At 43.9% G+C, this 27,830-nt stretch overlaps 1 protein-coding gene across 5 annotated transcripts in view; it reads right to left on the reverse strand.

Moving 5' to 3' along the window:
• Positions 1-27,830, reverse strand: part of NFXL1 (nuclear transcription factor, X-box binding like 1) — a 110,467-nt gene that overhangs the window by 59,125 nt on the left and 23,512 nt on the right. For all 5 annotated transcript variants that reach the window (XM_056557493.1, XM_056557496.1, XM_056557512.1 and 2 more), the window contains exons 8-12: positions 23,493-23,593; positions 22,018-22,132; positions 20,089-20,213; positions 19,376-19,498; positions 9,382-9,472 (exon numbers count right to left, since the gene is read on the reverse strand). In XM_056557493.1, the coding sequence (XP_056413468.1) occupies positions 9,382-9,472; positions 19,376-19,498; positions 20,089-20,213; positions 22,018-22,132; positions 23,493-23,593 (555 nt within the window). The remainder of the gene's footprint in view (positions 1-9,381; positions 9,473-19,375; positions 19,499-20,088; positions 20,214-22,017; positions 22,133-23,492; positions 23,594-27,830) is intronic.

Genomic DNA, 27,830 nt, shown 5'->3' on the forward strand with positions numbered 1-27,830 from the left:
AAAGGCATGCGGCGAGGCAGATGACAAGCTTGTCCCCCGTCTGCACATCTCCAGCCCACGCCACATGACTACAACTCCCAGCATGTCCTTACTGCAAGGGCATTCTAGGAGTTGAAGTCGTGAGATGGGAGCGGCAGTAGATGTGCGAGTGGGTGTCAAGCTCCCCTGACTTGCTTGTCACCCGTCTGCACATCTCCCACCAGCCCCCCGTCGCATGACTACAACTCCCAGCTTGCCCTTACAGTGAGGAAATGCTGGGATTTGTAGTTGTGCGGCACTGGTGGGTGACAATAAATGTACTAACCTATTTTCCGTGTTTTTTTCAGATCCTTGTATCCTGTGGACTACTTCGGATTAGGTGGACTACAACGATGACCAGCGTTTTTTTGTTTGTTTAATGTTAATAAAATGGTTAACGAGGGCTTGTGGGGGAGTGTTTTTTTTTAAATAAAGGTTTTTTTAAAACGGTTTTTTTATTTATTTACTTTACAGACTTAGTAGTGGAACGTCTTATAGACAGAATCCATTACTAAGCAGGGGCTTAGCATTAGCCCCAAAAACCGCTACCAGGTACCAACAGGCCCGGAGTGTTAAAAAAATGGCGCTTCTGGGCCTAGGAGGTAACAGGCTGGCATTATTTAGGCTGGGGAGGGATAGTAACTATGGTCCCTGCCCTCCCTGGTAAAGTCAGGCTGTTGCTGCTTGGTAGGTATCTTGATGAGAATGAAAATAAGGGGAACACTACGCATTTTTGAAACATTTTTTATATTTAATTATTTATGAAAAAAACGTGTGGGGTTCCTCATATTTTTATTCTCAGCCAGATACCAACCAAGCAGCAACAAGCCTGACATTACCAGGGTGGGCGAGGACCATTGTTACTGGCCCTCCAAAGAGTAAATAATGCCAGCCTGTTTCTGCCTAGGCCCAGGAGCACCATTTTTGACGCTTCGGGCCTGTTGGTACCAGCTGTTCTCAGAACCCCTGTGGTGGTGGGTACCGGGGTAATAACTGGAGGTTAGCACTAGCTGATTTTTGGGCCCAACGCTAAGCCACGGCTTAGTAATGGACTCCGTCTATAAGACAGCTTCCACTACTAAGCCTGTAAAGTAAATTTAAAAAAAACAACACATTTATAAAACTTATTTTAAAAACATTCAAAACATTCCCCCACAAGCCCTTGGTAACCATTTTATTAATATTAAACAAAAACAACAAAAAAAAAACAATGGTAATCGTAGTAGTCCACCAAGTCTAAAGTAATCCACAGAATACACAGATCTGAAATGAAAAAAAAAAAAAGGGTTAGTACATTTAGGGTGAAAAAAGTGGTAAAAAAAAATGTAATAAACATACATATATATATCGCACATTTTCTTTCTTCACAGCTGCAGCTAGAGGTGGGGTTACAAATTGGTGTTCTGAAGTCATTTATTGTTTTTTGCTTATGTGTGTTAAAAAAAATAGTATTCAAAAGTGATTTATTGTTTTTTGCTTATGTGAGCCAAATTTATCAAGCCCCTGTGATAGTATAATAAATATGTGACGCAAAAGCAAAAAATAAATAAATAAATGACTACAGAACTCGCTTACCAAAGCAACAATGATAAATGTCCCTCATAGACCTTTTTTTATTTTTGTTGCGACAGACATTTTTGACAACAGGAAGTACAACTATCTTAATCCAAAGAAATTTTCACACATTATGATGGTAAGTGCAGACACATATATTTATGGTAAAGGTAAGAGAGGCTGGAAGTCACTTTGTACTGGATGACAAAAGTTACAGATTCTCAGGTCTTCAAATAGGTGAGGGTCCCAGAGGTGAAACCCACACCTATGAGACATTTATGGAATGTGAATATACCATAAATGCTCGACATGAAATGCCATTTTAACTTCTCAGAAAATTATGCCCATATTCCATTTTGTCTGAAACTTAGGTTATGTTCCCATTTTGTTTTCCCCTTACACTGGTGGTATACATCAGCAATCTGCCAGAAAAAGGTTGCCGACGTATAGCGTAGCATTCTCTTAATGGGCCCATTTTCTGAATGTTTATTTTACTACACTACTGAGCCCCACAAAATAAACGTATACCTTGTAAAAATGGAAAAATGTAATGGTAACATAGACTTACTGAGAGGCAAATTTCAAGTTTACAACCAAGTTACCACCATAAGTTGACTATAGCACTATGGTTAGCTTTAGATTTACTAATGCACGGTTCACACAGAGCAGACAACATGCTGTTTGCTGTGATTTTCTAATAGATTGTTAATATCTGCATCGTTTTACGGGTAAACAGTTTACCTGCAAGATCATGTTTTAGCCAATGTATGGACTCTTAACGTTCCCCAAATTTTGAGGATACACTGCAGTTTGCTTGCAAATCTCTGCGCCCATTAACAATCTATTAGAAGACTGTGCAGAACAGCCCATCACCAGGGCCGGATTAACGTAGGGGCGGATGGAGCGGCAGCTCCAGGCCCCTGTGTCAAAATAGGCCCGGCGGCCCGCACAAACGGCCCGCACAGACCGACCGGCGCCCGCGACAATCAAGCCTCAAACTCCCGGCCCGCAGGCCATTTGCGGCCTGAGGAACGAAAGTTTGCGGTATGTGAAATTTGTATTGCGCTGGGCTGGTAACTTCTTCAGGCATTTAACCCTACTTCAGGCATGCAGCGTTAAATGCCGGAAGACTTCACTCTCCTCACCCCGCCCTCCTCCCCATCTCCGGTTGGCTGGCCCGAGTCTGATGAGGGACGTCGCGCATGTGACGTCCATCCGCAGACCCGCGCAGGATGTCAGTGACATCACTCGTCAGGTCGCCGGCGTAGAGGAGAAGCGCAGCGAAGGACAGGTAAGTGTGTCTATATGTGTGTGTGTGTCTGTCTGTGGGTGTCTTTGTGTGTACGTGTGTGTGTCTGTGTGTGTGTAAATATGTGGGGGGGGACAACGACAATGCTACCTAATGCGGGGAGCCTGCTAATACTTAATGTGGGGAACCTGCCACTACCTACTGTGGGGAACCTGCTAAAACCTAATGTGGGGAACCTGCTAAAACCTAATGTGGGGAACCTGCTACTACCTAATGTGGGGAACCTGCTACTACCTAATCCTAATATGGGGAACCTGCTACTACCTACTGTGGGGAACCTGCTACTACCTAATGTGGGGAACTTGCTGCCTACCTAATGTGGGGAACTTGCTTCTACCTAATGTGGGGAACCTGCTTCTACCTAATGTAGGGGAACCTGCTACTACTTAATGTGGGGAACCTGCTGCTACCTAATGTGGGGAACCTGCTACTACTTAATCCTAATGCGGGGAACCTGCTACTACCTACTGTGGGCAACCTGCTTCTACCTAATGTGGGGAACCTGCCGCCTACCTAATGTGGGGAACCTGCTACTACCTAATGTGGGGAGCCTGCTGCCTACCTAATGTGGGGAACCTGCTGCCTAACTAATGTGGGGAACCTGCTACTACCTAATGTAGGGAACCTGCTCCTACCTAATGTGGGGAACCTGCTACTACCTAATGTGGGGAACCTGCTTCTACCTAATGTGGGGGAAGCTGCTTCTACCTAATGTGGGGGAAGCTGCTTCTACCTAATGTGGGGAACCTGCTTCTACCTAATGTGGGGAACCTGCTTCTACCTAATGTGGGGAACCTACTTCTACCTAATGTGGGGAACCTGCTGCCTACCTAATGTGGGGAACCTGCTGCCTACCTAATGTGGGGAACCTGCTTCTACCTAATGTGGGGAGCCTGCTACTACCTAAGGGGCGCATGATGGGGGCATTATATGTAAGGGGCGCATGCGACCCAGCCTCACCCAGCTGCTACCTCCAGTGGCCCCCAGATAATTTGAGTTTGAGACCCCTGCTCTATCACCTCAGTGCTGATCCAGGCGGGGCAATGGGGCAATTGCCCCTGAGATTGTTGCCCCTCCTGTACTATAGCATGGTGGAGCGGGAGCTGTCAGCTGTCCCACTCCACCATTCCCTCACATTTCTCACACGCTGCTGCATTCTTGCAGTGTGAGCCGTGGGGACGCCATCCACGTCAGGCCAGCGCGATGACGTCACATCATCGCACTGGTGCCCAGAGATCACTTCCCCGCAGCTCTCACACTGCAAGAACGGAGCAGCGTGTGAGAAATGTGACAGCTGGAGAGAGGTGGTCGGGCGCCGTATGGTACAGGGGAATTATTAAAACTTGGGGGGGGGGGGGGGGAGGCGGTGTGCATGCACAGAAAAGGGCAAATTATAAGTGAGGGGCACATAACAGGGGGGCATTATATGTGAGGGGCACAGAACAGGGGGTATTATATATGAGGGGCACAGGACAGGGGGGCATTATTTGTGAGGGGCACATGTCAGGGTGCATTATATGTGAAGGCATGTCATGTGCCCATATAATGCACCTATAATGCCCCTCTGACATTTGCCCCTTACTTATAATGCCCCCTGTCCTGTGCCCCTCACAAACAATGCCCCATGTCCTGTGCCCCTCACATATAATGCCCCCTGAGGGGGCAGGACATGGGGCATTATATGTGAGGGGAACATATATATTCTTTGATAAAAAGGCCCAATCTTCAGCACCAGGCCGATGATGCTCTTAATCCGGTCCTGCCCATCACCCTACAGCTGCAATGTGTGAACTCAGCCTTACAGTTTGAGAGGAAATCCTCAATAAACAAGCAGTACAGAGGAATCTGCATTATAAATCAGTTGTTCTGTAAGATTCTTTGGCTGGTCTAAGAGCCTAAGAGTATCAAATGATGATCCCAGAATACTATATTATAGGTTATTACATCAAGACATTTATTTAATAAAAATTTTTTTTTAAAAACACAATGTACAATTCTTTCCTTTTGAATTGTTTAGCACAATACGCAATTCTGATGACTGTCAAAACAAAAAAGGAAATTAAAGGGGCAATGCAGCGGAAAGTAACTGGATAGGGGATAAGTGTCAGATCGCAAGTAGTCCGACCGCTGGAACCCCCACAATCTCCTTAATGGGCCAAGCTCGGAGAGGAGCGCGTGCTGGGGTTTCTATGGGAGCACCAGTTACACAAGTTACTTTTCGCTGCAGTACCCCTTTAACTTAACACATTAGGATCACATTGTTTGATAATGTTTTTTTTTACTTTTGATGAATAGATATAATTAAATCTAGAATCTAGATCAGAGGCGATTTGTGATGAGACAACTCTTTAAGTCAATATGAAGATGAGATTTTGTAAAGGATTTGTCTAACTTTATTCATAACTTTAAAATATGTACATATGTCTATCAGTGCTGAATGCATAATACCGCTGTGTGCACATGGTGCTGAATAAGTATAAACCATCATGCAAAATCTGCCATTTTCTTTCTTTAGTCTTGAAATCATTTCATATGTTTCAATCAGATTAACAGAATGTCAGTCTCGGAATTCTGAGAAAGTCAACTTTGAACAAATACCACAAAGGCCTTAGACTTTCATGTGGTAAGTTATCAGGATGTCCATCCTTGTGACCTTTAGAAGAGATCCCATTAGGCAAATGCAAGCCCACAGCACAGAAAGCCTCATATAGAGTCTCTGCATTCATCATAACCTTTCAAATGATCAAGATACACACAGCCAGGCATTCCACCAATGACGGCCCCATAAATAAGGCCAGAGTGTTATTTTAGCTTCAAAGAAATGAGAAAAATCAATATTGTTTTTAAGATTAAAACCCTAAAGATTTGGCTGTTGCATACAATTTATATTTGTCTTGTTATGGCTGCTAGTGCACAGCGTGGTACTAACATTTCTGGAAAATGTAATGTGTTAACAAGCTGATTCATAAATGGAGAGGGAGAATACAAAACAGTGTCAAGCATTAAACTCGATACCTTTATACATTGCTTAAAAGGGGTACACCACTGGAAAAAACATTTTTTTAAATCAACTGGTGCCAGAAAGTTAAACAGATTTGTAAATTACTTCTATTAAAAAAAATCTTAATCCTTCCAGTACTTATCAGCTGCTGTTATGATCCACAGGAAGTTCTTCCCTTTTTGAATTTTCTTTCTGCCTGACCACAGTGCGCTATGCTGACACCTCTGTCTGTGTCAGAAACTGTCCAGAGCAGGAGAGGCTATCTATGGGGATTTGCTCCTACTCTGGACAGTTCCTAAAATGGACAGAGGTGTCAGCAGAGAGCACTGTGGTCACTGTGGACAGAAAGGAAATTCAAAGAACTAGAATTAAAAGAACTTTCTGTGGATCATAGGGCAGCTGATAAGTACTGGAAGGATTAAGATTTTTTAATCGAAGAAATTTACAAATCTGTTTAACTTTCTGGCACCAGTTGATTTAAAAAAAATGTTTTCCAAAGGAGTACCCCTTTAAAGAAAACCCCATAAAATACTAATAGGAGCTCTCCTTGTGCTTGACTTCAGAGCACAGCAGTAAAAGGGCAATAGCCACTATAGTCAATTTTGGCTTTAACCACACAACAGTGATTAGCAACCATATCTAATAACCTCATTCTGGAGTATAAGGGCATCCTTAAAGAGGTATTCCAGTCAAAAACATTTTTTTTTCATATCCACTGACTCCAGAAAGTTAAACAAATTAGTAAATTACTTCTATTAAAAAATCTTAATCCTTCCAGTATATATCTGCTGAAATTGAGTTGTTCTTTTCTGTCTGACAACATTGCTCTCTGCTGACACCTCTGTCCATTTTAGGAACTGTCCAGAGTAGGAGCAAATCCCAATAGCAGACCTCTCCTGCTCTGGACAGTTCCTTAGACAGACAGAGGTGTCAGCAGAGAGCAATGTTGTCAGACAGAAAAGAACAACTCAACTTCAGCAGCTAAAAAGTACTTGTAGGATTAAGATTTTTTAATAAAAGTAATTTACAAATCTGTTTCACTTTCTGGAGCCAGTTGATATGAAATATTATTTTTATTTTTTTTTGACTGGAATATTCCTTTAACCCCTTAAGGACTCAGGGTTTTTCCGTTTTTGCACTTTTGTTTTTTCCTCCTTACCTTTTAAAAATCATAACCCTTTCAATTTTCCACCTAAAAATCCATATTATAGCTTATTTTTTGCGTCGCCAATTCTACTTTGCAGTGAGTCATTTTACCCAAAAATGCACGGCGAAACGGAAAAAAAAAATCATTGTGCGACAAAATCGAAAAAAAAACGTCATTTTGTAACTTTTGGGGGCTTCCGTTTCTACGCAGTGCATATTTCGGTAAAAATTACACCTTATCATTATTCTGTAGGTCCATACGGTTAAAATGATACCCTACTTATATAGGTTTGATTTTGTCGCACTTCTGGAAAAAATCATAACTACATGCAGGAAAATTTATACGTTTAAAAATGTCATTTTCTGACCCCTATAACTTTTTTATTTTTCCACGTACAGGGCGGTATGAGGACTCATTTTTTGCGCCGTGATCTGAAGTTTTTATCGTATGATTTTTGTTTTGATCGGACTTTTTGATCACTTTTTATTCATTTTTTAATGTTATAAAAAGTTACCAAAATACGCTTTTTTGGACTTTGGAATTTTTTTGCGCGTACGCCATTGACCGTGCGGCTTAATTAATGATATATTTTTATAGTTCGGACATTTACGCACGCGGCGATACCACATATGTTTATTTATTTATTTTTTTTACACTTTTATTTTTTTTATGGGAAAAGGGGGGTGATTCAAACTTTTATTAGGGAAGGGGTTAAATGACCTTTATTAACACTTTTTTTTTTACATTTTTTTTGCAGTGTTATAGGTCCCATAGGGACCTATAACACTGCACACACTGATCTCTCATCCTGATCACAGGCGTGTATTAATACACGCCTGTGATCAGCAATATCGGCGCTTGACTGCTCCTGCCTGGATCTCAGGCACGGAGCAGTCATTCGTCGATCGGACACCGAGGAGGCAGGTAAGAGCCCTCCCGGTGTCCGATCAGCTGTTCGGGACGCCGCGATTTCACTGCGGCGGTCCCGAACAGCCCGACTGAGCAGCCGGGATACTTTCAGTTTCACTTTAGAAGCGGCGGTCAGCTTTGACCGCCGCTTCTAAAGGGTTAATACCGCACATCGCCGCGATCGGCGATGTGTGGTATTAGCCGCGGGTCCCGGCCGTTGATTAGCGGGAGCCGGCGCAGGACGTAAATATACGTCCTGCGTCGTTAAGGGGTTAAGGAAGCAACAAATTAATCCTTTAGAAAGAATACGGCTTTCTCCAGTTTACACTATAGGGGTCTAGCAGTCGCTGTAATAACTGGACCCCATAATCTATAGGCTTACCGGCCACGTTAAGCCGTGGTACACAAAGTCCAGTGTTGTTTGTTTCAGCACATTCAAGATACTGATGCTGGCCACAAAAGGTGTCAAGACAGTGTGGAAACGGGCTATTATAGACGCATTTTGGTCCGCCTTCTCTTGTTTTGTGCGCGTAAAGTTATCGTGATGGCCTGGAAGGATGTGTCGGCCCCCCACTGGCCAGGTGGATTGCCCTAGTTAGTAAATATGTCCCTTTATACCACGCCCTTTATGTCAGTAGGAAATGTCTGAAAAAGTTTGACACGGTCTGAATTCCATGGTTGTTGTTAGATATCTCTACTGATCCTCCAGTTCGGGGAGCCTCTCAGACATAGAATGGCTAAATGGGTATGGAGGAGCTCTTAGGGTATGTTTGGATTTGTGTGTGTGTGAATGACACTGTCTGTTGTGTGGTCTTTATGTGTTGTTGTTCCGTGTGGGCCTCTCTGTCCTTGATTCTACATATGCGTTCAGTTCTTGTATAGCTGTTCATTTGGCATGACTCTATTGGGAGTGGAGGGGGAAGGTCTATTGGAACTGTTTCTGTGTCTGTTATTCCGTTGATTGAAAACCAATAAAAATAGGTTTAAAAAAAATAAAATAAAAAAGGTGTCAACACAGTGGCCCAGATTTACGGATGATACTTCTTTGACAACCTAAAAAAAGATCCACAGTGATGACATTGATCACAGGGGCTCATCCTATTTGTTAAATCTGGTGCATCCTTAGACTGTGGAGTGTAATCCCACAAGGCAGTGTTTCCCAACCAGGGTGCCTCCAGCTGTGGCCAAACTACAACTCCCAGCATGACCGGACAGCCGAAGGCTGTCCGGTCATGCTGGGAGTTGTAGTTTGGCCACAGCTGGAGGCACCCTGGTTGGAAAACACTGCCACAAGGGAAGTCCCTAGTTACACCCCTCCCTTATGGGCTTACAAACTACATTGCAAGCCAAGTGCATATTTATTTAAAAAAGGTTGAGTTTGCCCCCAAAGTCTGCACTACTGGAAAAGATATTTAACCGTATACTTAAATGGTTCTCTCTTACCTCTGTGGCACACGGAGGGGCACTTGTGATTCCGACATCCCAGTGTACGTCCACATTGCTGATCGCAGCCAGGACAGTTTCCTGAGCAACACTGGACGAAAAAACAACAAATACTTATTAGAAAAGAAAGCAGCCTTGTCTAACTATGATAAATATTAAAAATGACTACTGATATTACATCTTTTTAAATTGTCCTCGTCTTTTAGACAAAAAACACTACATGTCAGACAGACATCATTCAAAAGTTTGATCACTCGGGTTGGAGTGTTCAGAACCCAACCAATCTCTAGATAATGCTGGGAGAAGTAACAGAGTGCTTCACTCCCCAGCTGGCTGCTATCTCCGTACAGCTACACTAGACGGTCTCCATAATAAGTCTATGGGGGCCCATCCAGTGCATAGATAGCAGGCAACCGGGGAGTGAAGCGTGCTACTGTTCACTTCTCCTCAGCAATATTTAGAAATCTGATGGGGTCATAAACATGTGACACTTTGAGCCTCAAATACTTTTTTTTGCTTTATAAATTACATCTAACAAACTCTATATATTATGTCACAAAACCATTTGCATAAAAACAAATAAGCATACAAACTTTCAAACAACTAAAAATCTGAAATATAACAGGTCTTATAGGACCAATGGGATTTTTAGGAAAAATAAAAGACACCCACCGCTTCCATGCCAGTGCTTCAATACTCTCCCGCCAGTTATTGGCTGTAACAATCATGTGCCAAGTGGATAAGTCACCCCTGGTTCTAGGTCTTCTATATTTGTACTCCTATGAGGCCTCACAACCTAATAGGATGCCTGTCGGCATTATGCAAACACTGTGCCCAAAATGGTGCCTACTACAATTCATACCAAAGCCTCACACAACTCCATGGATAGAAAAAAAATGATGGTGAATGTGGTGAGCATGGTAAGAAAGAGGGGTCCTATACGACCTGGTATATTTCAGAATTGCTTGGTGGTTGAAACTTAATGGCCCAGATTTATCAAACTTTGTGAGGGAAAAACCTGGAGTGATAATTTCCACAGCAGCCAATCACAGCTCAGCTTTCACTTTACCAGAGCTCGTTAGCTGAGCTGTGATTGGTTGCTGGGGAAAAATCACTCCAGTTTTTCCCTCACAAAGTTTGATAAATCTGGGCCAATATGCTTAGATGTTTTGGTGTAAAGGATTTTATGACTTATAATTTAGAGTTTGTGAGAGGTAGCTCTCATGACTAAAGGGGGTTCCAGCATTCAGATCCCCCACGGACCAAACACCTATCCCTATGGTCAGGTGATCAGTGACCCTTTTAAAGGCCCAAAAGAGCCTTAGGAGGCAAGCAAACCTCACCCTTTTAAAAAGGACTAAAACAAACAACAACTAGACATTTCCCATGGTAACCAAACTGTTGTACTAACAAATATTGTATGTTTTAGATATTTCGGCCACGTTCCTGTCAAGGTGCATGTGAATGTTGTAATAGGAGGAAAACAGACTCTATTTAAAAGCAATCACTACCAAATAGTTGTGAGTTTTGATTATAGGATTATATTTAAGGAATGTCTATTCTGCTCCAAGAAAGAATAATGAGAAGCTATAAACTAAAAAAGATTTTCCTGTCTGAAACCCCTTTGTTCATTCTTCAATCTTCGAGCAGACACAACATGTTATAGTGATGATACCAACCAGCATTCATCTACTGTGACCTCCTGCAACCAAATGTTTGTACCATAAAATTAACAATAAGTTTCCATAGAGGCAGATCCGCAGCTCTCCTCTGTAAAATGTCTTGTTACACAAGTATTTCAGGACTATGATTTTCCATGACATAAGGAAGCTAAAAATTGTATTTAAAGGGTCATTGTAATGATTTAAAACTGCGCCACAGATTTTTTTATCTAAAAAATAAAAAAAATCGCATTGCACTAAGGCTATGTTCACATCTGCATCGGAGCTCCGTTCAGTCTCTCTATCCACACAATCCATTTATTAGCGGAGCAGCAAGCAGTAATGTCCAGTCAGATCCTGCTAAACAGAAACCAGAAAGACCCCATTATGGTCAATGGGTCCCTTGTGCAACAGACTATCCAGCTTTGTTTCCTGGCTTCAAACGGAGTCTGTTTGGCACCTCTAATGGAAATGTGAAGAAGGCCTTAGCAGTGCGTTTTTGCATTAAATCCCGGCAGATTTCGCCAATTGCAAATAAATCCACATCCAGGGGAAGGAGATGAAACAGCTGTAGGGGTCGCGGAGGTACAAGGAGTGCATTCCCACATGGGTAAGATTGATGTCCTTATCTTGCATGGCAATACAATGTGGTGATACTTATTTAGTGAACCGCAAGGTGTAATTAGTGGGCCCATTCTAGGGGAACCCCATGTTATGAGGTTCAGTAGGTAGCGAGACATTATTAGCACCTTTTCTGAGGCACAAGCACTTTCTATTCCATTGGCCATATATATGATTGCATACAATTACTGCACCAGTTACCCCCGGATGTTTTTGGGTACCTTTGCCTTTTTAACAATGATATGTCATTTATGTATTAAGCTTTATTATTAATAAAATGTTGTTACATTTGGTAATCCGAGTCTAGTATAGTGTTTTTTCAGTGTATTATGAGTAATAACTAGAGGATTACAATATAATGGCAGGATGAAGGATAAGCTGGTAGCTATGAGACACTGTTATCCTATGAGACCTTTGTGTCTAAAACAGATTCCACACAGGCAGCATTTTATTTTTTAAACTTGCTGTGTGAATATACCATAAGTTTTGGACCCCTATTGACTTTAGTGATAAGCCATAACTTAGATAATTCCAGTTCATAAAGTTTGAGTGTATAATCTAAATGTAAAGTTTTTTTATTTTTGCTTTGACCACCCCCACTCCACTAGAACTCCAGAATTAGTTTAAAAAGGTCAGAAACTGTGCAAGAATAGTGTATAAACAGAACATTAAACTTCACAGTAATGACCCACAAATAAAATTAGCATGTCATCTTTACCGCATGGGGTAAGTCTATAAAAATAAAAGCCCCACAAAATTATGCAATCGTCTATTCTCTCCAATCTATATATATTTATTTTATAGTACAATTTATGGTAAAATGAAGGATGCCATTAAAAATTGGTCCCACAAAATACAAACCCTCATACGGCTCTGTAGATGGAAAAAAATAAGAGTTCACTGCTCGTAGAACGCAATAAAGAAAAAAAAATGGCTGCACCCTTAGGCTGCATTCACATCTCGTTTTTGCAATACTGTTGCCGTATCCAGTTTCTGTTAAAAAAAACGTATGTCACCGAACCGGACCGAAACGTATGCAAACGTATGCAACCGTATATGCCTCCTCACGTTTTTAAACTGTATACGGTTTGAAAACTGATATACGTTTGCATACATTTTAATACGTTTTTCTTGAAAAAAAATATATACGGTTTTAAAGTTTGTCAACATTTTAAATAAATAAAGTAGTTCTTCTTTTTATTGAATTTCCAAAAAAAGAAAATGAAAAAAATGAAAAACCGTATTGTGCAAACCGGATGTAACCATATGCACATACGGTTACATACGGTTACCATAGAACTCCATTTTAAAATAACCGTATACAGGTTGGATACGGTTTTTGACCGGGACACAAAACCGTAGTAAACTACGGTTTGGTGTACCGTTAAAAACCGTATATACAACCGTAAATGATGCAAAACGTACACAACCTGATGCTACAGTTGGCATACGGTTTACAATGAAATGTCTATGTATACGGTTTGCACTACGGTTCGATACGGTTTTTTAAACCAAACAGGATACGGCAACCGTATTGCAAAAACGAGGTGTGAATGCAGCCTTAAAAGTATCTATTGTGTTTATAAACATGTTTATATTTGTAAACCATGCCACAAAAAAACAAATAGTAGCATCAAATCTAAGGGGTGTTTTGGGGTTTATTAGTAAAGTTGTGTGGAGTTACAGTCATGTGGAATGAAAATACAGTATACAGGACCAGACTTGCATATTTGGTTGACAGGGAAAATTCTAGTGGAGCAGGGATTGACCTTTAGCTATAAGAAACAGTAGCTGACATCTAACCCGTCATTGGCATCACTAACCAACCATGATTAATATCCCTCTTTCTACAGAAAGGAGACTGTGAGCTAGATGAGGGGAGCGCTCGGCCACACCATGTGAAATCGATTGAAAGAAGGCATAAAAAACACAGATCTACATCTTGAAAATTGCTCCAACAGTCCAGGTGCCTCTGGCTTTTTATGAATGATTTATCTGAAAAAGATGTGCAATCACTATCAGGAACACACCGCTCCCAGTGAGTGGTAAGTGAATGATGGTGTGTGTGTGCAAGTACTTTTCAATGTGTAACACTAGATGAGAAGGGAAAGTAATGGGAAGCTAGGCAACGTTATTAGTATTGCTTTCCAATAGTCTGGTGTAATAAAAATCTAAGGTTTCCTACTGGTTAATCCCAGACGTCTGTGACCACATACTGATCATCACAGCATAGTAATAAACCAGCAGATACTTATTAGGGAGTTTAGGAGGATGAAAGATTTTAAACATAAATAAACATAATACAGTATAGGTTACAATAAAAATGGTTAAGTTAAGAATGCTGGGAGAAGTAATCCCTCTATATGGAAGATGGGTGATGGCCCAGGTGATGGCCCAGGTGCTGACACCAACTGCTTGGAGTTTAACAAAAAGACTCGCCGGTAGATCAAGAAGTGTTCCAATGAAAGGCTTTCATTTTTTATTTTTTTTGCATGGTATCGGGGACTCGTTTAATGTCCCCCGATACCATGTCCGATACCTGCTGCCGCTCAGCTGCCCCATTCTCACAGCCTCCCGTCCGCATCTAGTGTTCCATGGAGGAGCATGTGACACACACGTCACTCCACCTCCTCCCCTGCACCCAGCATAATGCTACAGAGGAAGCAGAGTGACGTATATGTCCCATGCTCCTCCATAGGATGCCATGATGCGGACGGGAGAACAGGGCAGTGGAGCGGCAGCACCCGACAGAGGACAGCCGCAGGTGAGCTGTCTGCAAGGAGGGGGCTGCTACTAATGTCTACAGGGGGGCCTGCTGGTGTCTAAAAAACCTGCTGTCGTCTAAAGGGGGGTGCCTGTTGCTGTCTAAACGGGGGGGGGGGGGGGGGGGTTCTGCTGCTGTCTAAATGGAGGGGGGGCCCTGCTGCTGTTTAAAGGGGGGGCCCTGCTGCTGTTTAAAGGGGGGGGCCCTGCTGCTGTCTAAAGGGGGGGCCCTGCTGCTGTCTAAAGGGGGGAGGGCCTGCTGCTGTCTAAAGGGGGGGCCCTGCTGCTGTCTAAAGGGGGGGAGGGCCTGCTGCTGTCTAAAGGGGGGGCCTGCTGCTGTTTAAATGGGGGCCTGCTGTCTAAAGGGGTGCTGCGATCTACAGGGGGGCTGCTACTAATGTCTACAAGGGGGGGCCTGCTGTCTACAGGGGGGCTGCTACTAATAACTGCCGGAGGGCTGCTGCTAATGTCTGCAAGGGGACACTACCTACTATTAAAGACAATCTTACCGCAGAGTCACCTGCACTAACTTGAATTTATAGGTAGATAGTGCAGGTGATGCGGTTTCTACCGCTGCTCACCATGTGTACATCGGTCTCCCCGCCAATGCAAATTCTCTGTTCTGCCCAAGGAACCCACATATCATACGGTAAACAGCACCAGAAACCGGATCACCCTGGTTTCAGATTTCCTTTAAAATATAAGTACTCGTACTTGGTATCGGCGAGTACTAGAATTAAAGTATCGGTACTCGTACCCTGTCTTAAAAAAATGGTATTGGGACATCCCTAGATACAATTTAAAGCTAAACCATAGGAACCCTTAATCTGGAGATGACTTTTTGACATCTATGGGAGAGTGTTCTAGGCATGCTCTGTGACCTGTGCATAGAAGCTGTGACAATCACCTATTGTGAATGGTCTGATTCATTCTCTATATACTGGTGTTCCCTTTCATTGTAATCACATGTGTGATAATAATAAGCTAGCTGCAGAGAAGTGTTTACTTATTAGGACTAGTAGTCAGACTGAAAAATGTCAAGATTTCAGGATTTTTTTTATTGTTCTTACATGTTCCTTTCTCATATTTATCCTATTTCTGCAAAAAAAAAAAAAAAAAAAAAAAAAAAAAAAAAAGAACATTAAGCATTTCAAATTTAACATGCCAATTGATCTCAGGTGATCTCCATACAGTGATGTAACTATAGGCATCGCAGTGGTTGTAACTGCAACTGGTGCCATAGTCGTGAGGCTAGTTCAGGTGTCACTGATACAATTGAGTAACTGAGCGCTGTCAGGTGTAAGGAACACTCTGCTTCGTTCCTGCCAGCGCAGTGATACCATTAGCACTGGCACAGTTCATCAAGGGACAGTGGCCTAATTTAAGGGGCAGTGGCCCAGTTGATTTGGCACAATCTCCGCTCATAAAGGGGACAGAGGTACAGATCAGTATGGGACAGAGGCAGAGTTCATTGGGGGTAGTGGCAGTTAATTAGGGGAGGGGCGGTGGCATCATTAATTGGCACAGTGGTATGATTCATTTAAGGGACATGGTAACATCATTCATGGCAGAGTACAGCAAGGGTTAGGGGCACCATGTGTGGCACTACTGTATTCAGGGTGCATTATGTGCAAGTATTTTATTAGGGGGGCACAGTTTGTGACAGTATTATATGTAGGAAGCAAAGCATATGGTAGTATCATATTTAGGGAGAACAGAATAAGGTAGTTGAGACATAGCTAGAATTCTTAGTGGCAGTCTAGGTCAAGTGGAGAATAAAAGAACAACAATGATCAGTGAAGATGCCACCTGTAAGTCTCCGGTGTCTGACGAGTGCTGTAGTCCATGTCTGATTTGTACCGAGATGATAACGGTCAGCTTTCTTGTTTATAAAGCACATCCTAAAAATTGTTCATGTCATACTGGGAGCTGTAGAATTACACACTACACACCTCAGTTGCATGTTTTACACTGTAAAAAGTGTAAAATAATGTTTTAAAAAAATATATAACTTTCTCTCCACTAAAAAAAAATTTAATCACCTTTATTTTCCCATTTTACAAATAAAAAAAATAAAAAAAAAACACAAAAAACAAAAAAAACAAAACATATTTCTTATCACCAGAGAAATGTATGTAAATAAAATACCAAACTACAGAACTATAGATTTTTGGTCACATCAGAAAAAAAAATTAACAGTCAGTACTATGGTCTTAATCGGTGTTCTCTATATAAACTTTCTATTTCTTTACAATCTATAATGTGGGATCCAAAACCTGCATTAAAAATCCAGAATTAAATCGGATGAATACCTGCACGTGTCCGGGTACCCTCACATTGCCAAGCTTGTTTGTCACAACGACAAATGTGATTACTTGACTAATAAATGCAGCGTCATAATTTCCCTTCCATATAACATATTTAGAAATATTAGGTATATATTTAGGTAAATTAGACATGCCCTACAATTTTAGTAACAACCTTGTAATTATTAGTTAATAATAATGTTGCACTGCATAAGTGTTTTGTGCTATACCTAAAGCCAAAGTTGTGAACTCCAATGTAACAGCGCCCCTACTGGCCTCCAAATATAAAGACTGTTAGCAGCTTTATACAGTGACTGGAGCGTATTAAACTTCTGCGGTGTCATCTTTTTAACATATAAAGGATCTAATAAATACTGTATGTTACACAACAAGCAATTATCTGTCTATGTTCTCTATTAGCCTGAATGTCTCAAAGTATAATATACAAGTTGATCACAAATTTTGTAAGTTAAATTTTATTCTCTCCCATAAACTATGAAATTTTAATGACACAAAATGCATACTTTAAGCCCTTAAAGGCGAAGTCCAGAGTATAAAAATTGTCGCTCATACTGCCGGCAGTAAAAAAATGTACATACCTTCCTCCGCTCCCCCGGGGCCTCCGGTAACCGGCTCCGGTCTCCGCCGCGATCTACTTCCTGGTTGCCGGTGGTCGGATGAATCAGTCAATCACCAGCCGCAGCGCAGTCCGACTCGGCCGGCGATAGGCTGAGCGGCAGTGTGACGTTTTCGGCCCCGGCCGCAGGTGCCGGTGTATTGAAGAATTTTGTGTCCTGAAGCGTATTCACACTGTCGCTCAGCCTATCGCCGGCCGAGTAGGGACTTCGCTGCGGCTGGTGATTGGCGGATTCATCCAACCACCGGCAACCAGGAAGTGGATCGCGGCGGAGACAAGAGCCGGTTACCGGAGGCCCCATGGGAGCGGAGGAAGGTATGTACATCTTTATTTTTTTTACTGCCGGCAGTATGGGCGACAATTTTTATACTCTGGAGTTCTCCTTTAAGAACACAGACAAATTGCAATTTGGTGTTTTCTTTTTTTTCCTTCACGCCTTCCTAAAGCCATAACTCTTCTACTTATCCATTGACAGAGTGGTAAGTAGGCTTTTTTTAAGCAAGGCGAGAGTGTAGATGGAAATATTTGATCACTCCATTCCATGTAAATGTACAGTTTCCAAATTGTAACATTTTTGTGGGTTAATACATCTAGTTAAAGTACTATAAGTGATTGCTAAAGGAGTATTCCGGCTTTATACATCTTATACCCTATCCAAAGTATAGGGGATAGGATATTTGATCGCAGGGGTCCAGCCACTGGGGACCCCTGTGGTTTCTGTGCAGCCCCCGGCCACGCAACCCCCCCCCCCCCCCAATTCATGTCTATGGGAGGAGGCGGGACATCACTGGGGGGGGCGTGGCTGTGACTTCACATCCCTGTGTTGGAGGTAGCGCCCAGCACAGAATGCAGGGGGCTGCACCGTGATCCTGGGGCTGCACCGTGATCCTGGGGCTGCACCGTGGCGGGGGCTGCACCGTGATCGTGATCAGTCAATTGAAAAGGTGCGGGCATTTGGGGTCATAGTGCTACTTGATATCAGCACCACCTGCTGCACACAGAATGTCAGCCTGGAATTTGTCAATGTGAACTGTCCTTAATTGTGTATAACCATTCTATCCCTCAGCAGGTGCTATTGTTCCAACATGATCACTGTTACTCACTTCACTTGCCATGTTATGGTTGATCGGCGAGTATGAGTATGCTTACATTTATCTTTGTCAATCCTTGTCCATTCTGTGCAGGTTTTTAATAATTTGTTGCTCGACAAATGTAGGACAACCTAGTAATAGGTCTGTCACAGTCAGGTTGATCAGCTGAAAGTGGAACCAGCACTGTACTGAGGGCAGAGTACTCACCAGAAAGCGGTCACTAGAGGCTACTTGTATTACAATATGCTAATTTTATTTTAATACGTAAGTCCCCAGAAGGTTATAGGACTACCAGAATCCGATTTGTCAGGTGAAGAGTAGAGATGAGCGAACTTACAGTAAATTCGATTCGTCACGAACTTCTCGGCTCGGCAGTTGATGTCTTATCCTGCATAAATGAGTTCAGCTTTCAGGCGCTCCCGTGGGCTGGAAAAGGTGGATACAGTCCTAGAAGAATCTTTCCTAGGACTGTATCCACCTTTTCCAGCCCACCGGAGCACCTGAAAGCTGAACTAATTTATGCAGGATAAGTCATCAACTACCGAGCCGAGAAGTCCGTGACAAATCAAATTTACTGTAAGTTCGCTCATCTCTAGTGAAGAGTGAAGGAAATATTTTGCTGCATTGATTAAAGTAACTCTCTAGTCCAGTGTTTCCCAACCAGGGTGCCTCCAGGTGTTGCAAAACTACAACTCCCAGCATGCCTGGACAGCCAAAGGCTGTCCAGGCATGCTGGGAGTTGTAGTTTTGCAACACCTGGAGGCACCCTGCTTGGGAAACACTGCTCTAGTCATTTTACTGTCAGTGTAAGAAACAAAAGGAACTACATAATAACCAGAGCCTACTACACCACAGCAAGTTCTTTTTTTTTCCAACAGTCCGAAATCCTATAGTAATGCATTTCAATGGCCTTACCTTTCTTTTGCACTGATGCCTCTGGCAATCCCGGGTCTTGGGGCATTTGGTTTCACATAAATAAGGCTTATGACAAGGCATTCGCTTTGTGTGCTTGCCACACCGACAATGCTTCTCAACCTCCTACAATAGAGAAACACAAATGTTCTAGCGTCAGCCAATAAATGTTACAGTATTTTATCCTTAAGGATATTTCTTGAACTAATGTGTCTTGTAGGTTGAAAACACCTTTCAGTCAATTACTGTCAACGGAATTGTATAACTGTACAGTTCCAGGAAGGTTACATCCAAAGAACTATGTGTGTTTATTGGATCAATTTAGCAAGAAATGTTAAAGGAAACTGTAACCTTGAAAATGAAGAACAGAACATACTTAAAGGGAAACCACTCTAATAAACAAGATTCCCAGCAAACCTTTTCTGTGACCTCCATGCATTATCCGAGCAGTCAAATCAATCCTGTAGCAAATGGCTGTGTGCATTTTATTTATTTATTTTTACAAAAAACCTAACCAAAAAAAAAAGGAGCAAACACTGTATGTAGTCACAGGCCGCAGGCAAATGTTTCTCACTTCCACCTGCCCCCCATATTGTCAACCTACAGACATTATAAGAGAGGGCAGACCGGGTTTGTTTGGAGTCTATAACCTTGCAAACACATAGGACAGCATGGGAACTAGAGATGCAAAACTAGTTATGCAAATTTAAACTAACCTGTCTGCATGTTTCACAAGGGCCTCTATGGCAGCGCTGAGAACACTTGTGCATCTCGCACTCTAGCACTTTGTCACAGCTATCACCACATGTAGGGACATCTTCTGTGCAGGGCAAGGTGTACTCTGAATAATAAAAATAAGCCTATAAATATTCATGTAAACAACATAAACATAACCTGATAGATAAGGAAATTCACAGAATACAGTGACCCCCCGACCTACGATGGCCCCAACATACGATAATTTCAACATGCGATGGCCTCTGTGAAGGCAGCATCAACATACGATGCTTTTGTATGTCGGGGCCATCGCATAAACGGCTATCCGGCAGCGCCGACTGCTTCAGCTGCCGCCGGATAGCCGTTTATGGTGCCGCATGTGCTCCGGTGATGGTCACTCACCTGTCCTCGGGGCTCCGGCGCATCCTCTTCGAGATCCCCTGCATCGCGGGCACTCTCCGTCGTCATCACGTCGCAGCGCAAGCCGTCCCGTCATCCAATAGGAGCGGCGTGCGTAGTGACGTGATGGCGGCGACGTGAGAACGATGATCCCAGGGAAGCAGAGATGTCCGGAGCGTCGGGGACGCGGCGACAGCGATGGAGGGCGACATCCAGGGCAGCGGTGACGGTCCGGAGCGGCGGGGACAGATGAGTACAACTTCCTATACTTTACACTGCACGGATCCCTCAACATACAATGGTTTCAACAAACAATGGTTCATTTGGAACGGATTACCATCGTATGTTGAGGGACCACTGTACTTGTATATGGATTCAGATGAAAATGTATCTACTTGCTTTAAGTATACCTGTCATTAACAATAATGTTGATAATACCATTATATGTATATTTGTAATACACATTGATTTAAAAAAAATGTGTATATTTTTGGATGAAAAAATGCTGTCCCTGCAGCTATTGCCTGTGTGTCTCTATGAGGAGTCCAAATACAGGAAGTGATGGCAGGACATGCAGGGCTCTGTGCACTGAGGACAAGCAGGGCTCTGTGCACTGAGGACAAGCAGGGCTCTGTGCACTGAGGACAAGCAGGGCTATGTGCACTGAGGACAAGCGGGGCTCTGTACACTGAGGACAAGCGGGCTCTGTACACTGAGGACAAGCGGGGCTCTGTACACTGAGGACAAGCGGGGCTCTGTACAGTGAGGACAAGCAGGGCTCTGTGCACTGAGGACAAGCAGGGCTCTGTGCACTGAAGACAAGCAGAGCTCTGTGCAGGCTCCTGACTTGTCAATCAGCCTGATGTTTGAGCCAGGAGCGTGTCCCAGAGCCCTGCTTGTCCTCTGTGTACAGAGCCCTGCTTGTATACCCACACTTCCTGTATTTAGACTCCTCAAAGAGACACACAGACAATAGCTGTAGGGACAAACATATACACAATTTTTAACCTATGTATATAACAAATATACATAAAATGGTATTATCTACATAGTATAAAACGTTTTTGTTAACGACAGGTACACTTTAAGGCTGCATTCACACCACGTCTGGGGTATACAGAAACAAATCTGGCAGGGGAATTTTTAAAACCGCCTCCTGCCGTATGCCTGCCAGTGCCACGTTGTACCAGGATCATTTCAATGTGGTGAATGGAGTCAGCTAGTAACTCCGTCCAGCTCATTTTCACACTGTATCCAGTTTTTGAACCAGACTGAAAAGCGCAGCAGGCTACAGTTTTCGGTCCAGTTTAAAAACTGGATATGCTGGAAAAATTAGCCAACTAGAGTCTACAGCTGACTCCAGTCACCTAAATGAAATAAATGGGGTATCAAATGGGTCTGGCAGGGATAGGAAAGAGGCGGTTTTGAAATCCCCCTGCGGCATCTACCTGCTGTATGTCCCAAATGTGGTGTGAATGCAGCCTAATGCTTTCCTAAACTTAAACCCTCATATAGTTTCAGAACTGTACTTGTTTTTCCACATGGACACAATCGATTCCCTTGACGGGGGCACTGTCCGCATGGTCCAGCATGGCACACCTGCTCACACGTGTGGTTCCCACAAGATAACGTTTTTCTGCAAACCTGAAATAATAGGGAAAATATATAAGTATCAGTATCAGTAGTAAAAGTAGTAAAAGTTAGCAGGTCAGAAAAGGTTAGAAAGTCAGAAAAAAATTCTCTAAAGACACACTTCAGAAGTGGAGGGAAAAGACTCCACCCCCAATATTTTTTGAAAAGCCAGAGCTATCATGGGAAATTTAGGCTGCATCAGAAAACCATATCAGAGGGGAAGAAAGAATCAAGACAGTAGAAAACTCATAAGGGGCACATCAGCTAATATAGGTATATACAAAGAGCCTAGTATAAAAAGGAACCTGTCACAAGTTTCATGCTGCCCAAACCATAGTAAGCAGGAAACACTGACAGACTCCCTTATCCCAGTGATATATGATTCACTATGAACAGCCTTGCCATTTTAGGGAAATCATAGATTTAACTTCAGCCAAGAATGGGGCAACGGCAGCCCTGATTGGTGGATTGCACGAAGACTTGGAGACCCGTTTCCGGATATAGTTACATCTATGATTTCTCTAAAAATAGCACAACCAGAGTCATAGAAATATTGGATAAGGAAGCCTGTCAATGTTTAATGCTGCTCATCAATCAGGTTAAAGGAAACTTGTGACAGGTTTCTTTTAAAAGGGGTACTCCACTGGAAAACATTTTTTTTTTTTTTTTATTAACTGGTGCCAGAAAGTTAAATTGTTAATTACTTCTATTTAAAAATCTTGACCCTTCCAGTACTTATCAGCTACTGTATGCTCCAGAGGAAGTTCTTTTCTTTTTGAATTTCCTTTCTGTCTGACCACAGTGCTCTCTGCTGACACTTCGGTCCATTTTAGGAACTGTCCAGAGCAGGAGCAAATCCCCATAGCAAGCCTATCCTGCTCTGGGCAGTTCCTGATATGGACAGAGGCGTCAGCAGAGAGCACTGTGGTCAGACAGAAAGCAAATTTAAAAAGAAAAGACTTCCTGTGGAGCATACAGCAGCTGATAAGTACTGGAAGGAATAAGATTTTTAAATAGAAGGAATTTACAAATCTGTTTAACTTTCTGGTACCAGGTGATTTAAAAAAATATATATATTTCCAGGGGAGTACCCCTTTAAAATAGCCTATGCTGCACTATATAGGCTAAAAATTGTAAAGTGCCTCTTTATAACTGAATAAACTAATAAACTGCTGTATGAAAATAAATAGATGTAAACATATTAATTTATGATCATTTCCTATAAAGCAGTTTAAGGTAGCTGATCATAAATGAACACGTTAAAATCTGTCTCCTTTATTGAAAGCAAATCAAAATTGAAAAATGCTATATGCCTAAAATCTAAATATTGCTCAATCGTATTCCTGTAGTATAGAAGAGGCAAAGGACTCACAACATCACATTGCCACGTTGGACTTGCACACAACCGTTCGGCAACCTTTTTTCCACAAAGACAAGTTTGTTTGCTGACTCTTGGGCACGGCTGACAGTCTCCTGAAAATGTATATATACATAATAAATCAAAAGACATCATGTATTGTACTCTGGGTCTTCCTAATTCTTACATTTATTTTATAGTTAGTTCACATTTCACAAGAAGGGGGAAAAACAATTGAGTTCTTAAATAGGATGGGAGTGAAGGAGAAGGATATTTTTGCAGTCTTAGAAAGTGGTAAATTGGGTGGCAAGGACTGAAGGAAGAGTCAAACACTACAGGGAATTAATTAAGGCAAAAGGAGTTTGTTAATTTAACTGATTTGGGGTAATGAATATTTAAAAGAGATGAGAAAAATCAGTAATTTCACGGATTGGGGAAGGAAGGATATAAATTTGGTTCATCACCTTTTTTGAAGCGGGAAAATTAAAGTAATGGTCACAGATAAAGCAGCAATTTGGGTTGGGGGAAAGAAATATATTTGGATATATGCAAATAAGGAGATTTTTTAGATTTACCGTAAAATCTTTCTCGGAGGATCCATTGTGGGACACAGACTCTGGGTATATGCTGCTGTCTCTAGGAGCTTGACAATATGGTAGCCAACAAGTCGGCTCCTCCCAGCAGGATATACCCGCCTCCAGGCCACTGAGCAATTCAGTTTAGTCTCAGAGCAATAGGAGGAGACCGACCGATCAAGGAAAAAAAAAACATGAACTGTCCGAGAACTCGAAGAAACAATAACTGAACACTCCCTCGGACAGATAACCGAAAAAGGAACCCCAGAAAAGGGGCGGGAGCTGTGTCCCCCAATGGATCCTTCGAGAAGGAGATTTTACGGTAAGTCTAAAAAATCTCCTTTTCTCTATCGGCTCCATTGGGGGACACAGACTCTGGGACGTACCAAAGCCGTCCCTTGGGTGGGCAGAGAATAAAAAGGTCAGGCAGTCGGCTGTACCACCGCTGCCTGCAACACCTTACGGCCCAGACTAGCATCAGCCGATGCGAAGGTATGAACCTGATAGAATTTCAAAAAAGTCTGCAAAGACGACCAAGTGGCCGCTTTACAGATCTGCGAGGCCGAGGCCTTGTTTCGGAGAGCCCAGGATGCTCCCACAGAGCGGGTGGAATGAGCCAAAACCCTGAAAAGGTGGGGTCCTCCCCTTGCAGCAGTAAGCTTCTGAAATAGCATATCTGATCCACCGAAAAATGGTGGCCTTAGAAGCAGGCTGTCCCTTCCGACGGCCTTCCATAAGGACGAAAAAAAGAATCGCACTGACGAAAGGAAGAGGTGACGGAAAGATAAGTCCGAACCGCTCAAACCACATCCAATTTGTGAAGCAGGTGCTCCCTGGGATGAGAAGGAGCGGGACAAAAGGACGGAAGGATGATGTCCTCGTTGAGATGAAAAGCCGAAACGACTTTAGGCAAGAAAGACAGATCTGGTCAGATAACAACCTTGTCCTGATGAATTATCAGGAAAGGGGAACGGCAGGAGAGAGCTGCCAGTTCAGAAACTCTCCTAATGGAGGTAATAGCTATAAGAAAAGCCACTTTCCAGGAAAGGAGGCGAAGGGGAACCTCCCTTAAGGGGCTCAAAAGGTGCGCCCTGGAGAGCGCCTAGAACAAAGTTCAAGTCCCAAGGGGGAGAAGGGGACCGGTAAGGAGGGACCGGTAAAGAGGGGCCAGAGGATGCTGAAAAAGAATAGAAAGGGCTGAAACCTGAGGAGGGCTTGCGAGCCCTAAGCATGGTGCGAATTACCTGGGAAGAGAAGCCGCGGGCCCTTAGAGCCGCGGTCTCAACCGCCACTCCGTCAAATGCAGCGACTGAAAATTGGGGTGGCAAAGGGGACCCTGTGACAGTAGGTCTGGACGAAGAGGAAGGCAGAATGGAACATCGTCCTGAAGCCAGACCACGTCGGCATACCATGCCCTTCGAGGCCAGTCTGGAGCCACCAGAATGGCGGGGACTCCTTCCGCCTTGAGCTTCCTCAGAACCCTGGGAAGGAGAGGGAGAGGAGGGAACTGGTAGGGCAAGACAAAACCACAGAATTACTAAGGCATCCGCGGCTAGAGCCAGGGGGTCCCTGGACTTTGACACAAACTTCGGAACTTTCCAGTTGTGTCGAGACGCGAAGAGATCCACGTCCGGGGTCCCCCAGAGGTCGAAGATCTGCGTGAACACCTCCGGAAGAAGAGACCACTCTCCGGGGTCGGCTGAGGACCGACTGAGGAAATCCGCTTCCCAATTGAGAACTCCCGGAATGTGAATCGCCGAAATGGCTGGAACCACTTGTTCCGCCCAGAGGAGGATGCTGAGCATCACTGCCGATTGATGTATGCCACAGCTGTGGCATTGTCCAACTGGACACGGACAGGGTGACCCAGAAGCAGGGACTCCCAATGCTTCAGACAAAGATAAATCGCCCTCAGTTCCAGAATGTTTATGGAAAGAAGGGCTACTTGGGGAGGCCAGAGGCCCTGAACCATCTGATCCCTGAAAACACCCCCCCCCCCCCCCCAGGCCGACAGGCTGGCGTCCGTTGTGACCACCTGCCAGTGGAGGAGGAGGAACGAATGTCCCTGAAGAAGAAGAGGGGAGCGGAGCCACCAGCGCAGAGACCGCTGAGTCCGGAGCGAGAGAACAATCTTGCTATAGAGAGAGAGAGGGGACCTGTCCCATCGTGAAAGAATCGCCAGCTGAAGAGGACGGTAATTAAACTGGGCAAAGGGTACGGCCTCCATGGCTGCCACCATCCGACCCAGAACTTCCATGCAAGTACGGATGGAGACCGGGGATGGTGTCCGGAGGGAGCGGACTCCCGACAAGAGGGCCAGACGTTTGTCCGGCGGAAGGCGAATCCGAGCCGAGGCACAGTCGAACTGAAGCCCAAGAAGACCAGAGACTGGGTGGGGGAGAGAACCGACTTGTCTCGGATGACCATCCACCAGAAGCGACATAAGGTCTGAAGAGTGAGGCTCACATTCTCCAGAGCCTGGGCTCTTGTGGGGGCTTTGATGAGAAGGTCATCCAAGTAGGGTATCACTGAGACCCCTCTTGACCGTAACAGAGCTACCACAGGCGCCAGAATCTTGGTAAAGACTCGTGGCGCTGTGGCCAGACCGAAGGGGAGAGCCACAAATTGATAATGACCTTCCGTAATCGCAAAGCGGAGGTACCGCTGGTGTCCGGGAAAAATTGGAACGTGGAGGTAGGCAACCTTGATGTCCACCGAGGAAAGAAACTCCCCTTGATCCATAGATGCCACCACCGAACGGAGAGATTCCATTCGGAAATGGCGGATAAGAAGATGGTGGTTGAGATGTTTGAGATCCAGGATTGGCCGCACAGAACCGTTTTTCTTGGGAACCACGAAAAGATTGGAATAAAAACTCCGAAAGCGTTCCCTTGAAGGAACTGGGACGATGAAACCCTGGAAGGGACTGAAGAGCCTCCCGAAATCCCCTCGCAAGCGAGGGAGATCGGGGAGCATGGGACTGGAAAAAACGATCACTCGGAAGGGAGGCAAATTCTATCCGGTATCCGTTGGACACCATGTCCCTGACCCAGGAGTCCTGAATGTGCTTGGTCCAAACATCTCGAAAAAGCAAGAGACGACCTCCCACCCGGAAAAAAGCTGCGGGTGGGGGCATCCCTTCATGCAGAAGTGGGTTTGCGGTTGCCTGTTTTGGCCGCAAAACGGTCGGGACGGTTGGTGTCCGACTTCCACGGACAAAAGGGAACCTTCTTGTCCCGTGGAGGCACCTGGTTGGACCCTTTAGAGGGGCCAGACGTCCGAAAGGACCGAAAGGAAGAAGACTTCCTACGGAAAGAAGTGCTAGATTTGTTTTGAGGTAATAAAGAGCTCTTGCCCCCTGTCGCCTCAGAGATAATCTCATCCAGGCGCTTGCCAAAAAGACAGGAACCAGTAAAAGGAATCTCGGTGAAAGACTTCTTAGATGCTGCATCCACGTTCCAAGTTTTAAGCCAAATGGAACGACGGAGGGCCACTAGATTACCGGTGGCATAGGCAGCGCAGCGAGCTGAGTGCAAGGAAGCAGAACACAGGAAATCTCCAGCTTTGGAACATTGGAGGGCCAGAGCAGACAGTTCTTCCGGGGGAGAAGCTGAAAGAATGCCCTGACGGAGTTGGGCAAAGGCAGGGAGCAGGTAGAGGCGAAGGCAGGGAGCAGGGAAGAACCCGCTGCTTCAAAGGCATACTTCGCTAACAACAACCTTTTTGTCTGCAGGATCCTTGAAGGCCGCTGCATCCGCCAGCGGCAAGGTAGTAGCTT

The sequence above is a fragment of the Hyla sarda genome, chromosome 1, assembly GCF_029499605.1.
Source record: "Hyla sarda isolate aHylSar1 chromosome 1, aHylSar1.hap1, whole genome shotgun sequence".
NCBI lineage: Eukaryota > Metazoa > Chordata > Amphibia > Anura > Hylidae > Hyla > Hyla sarda.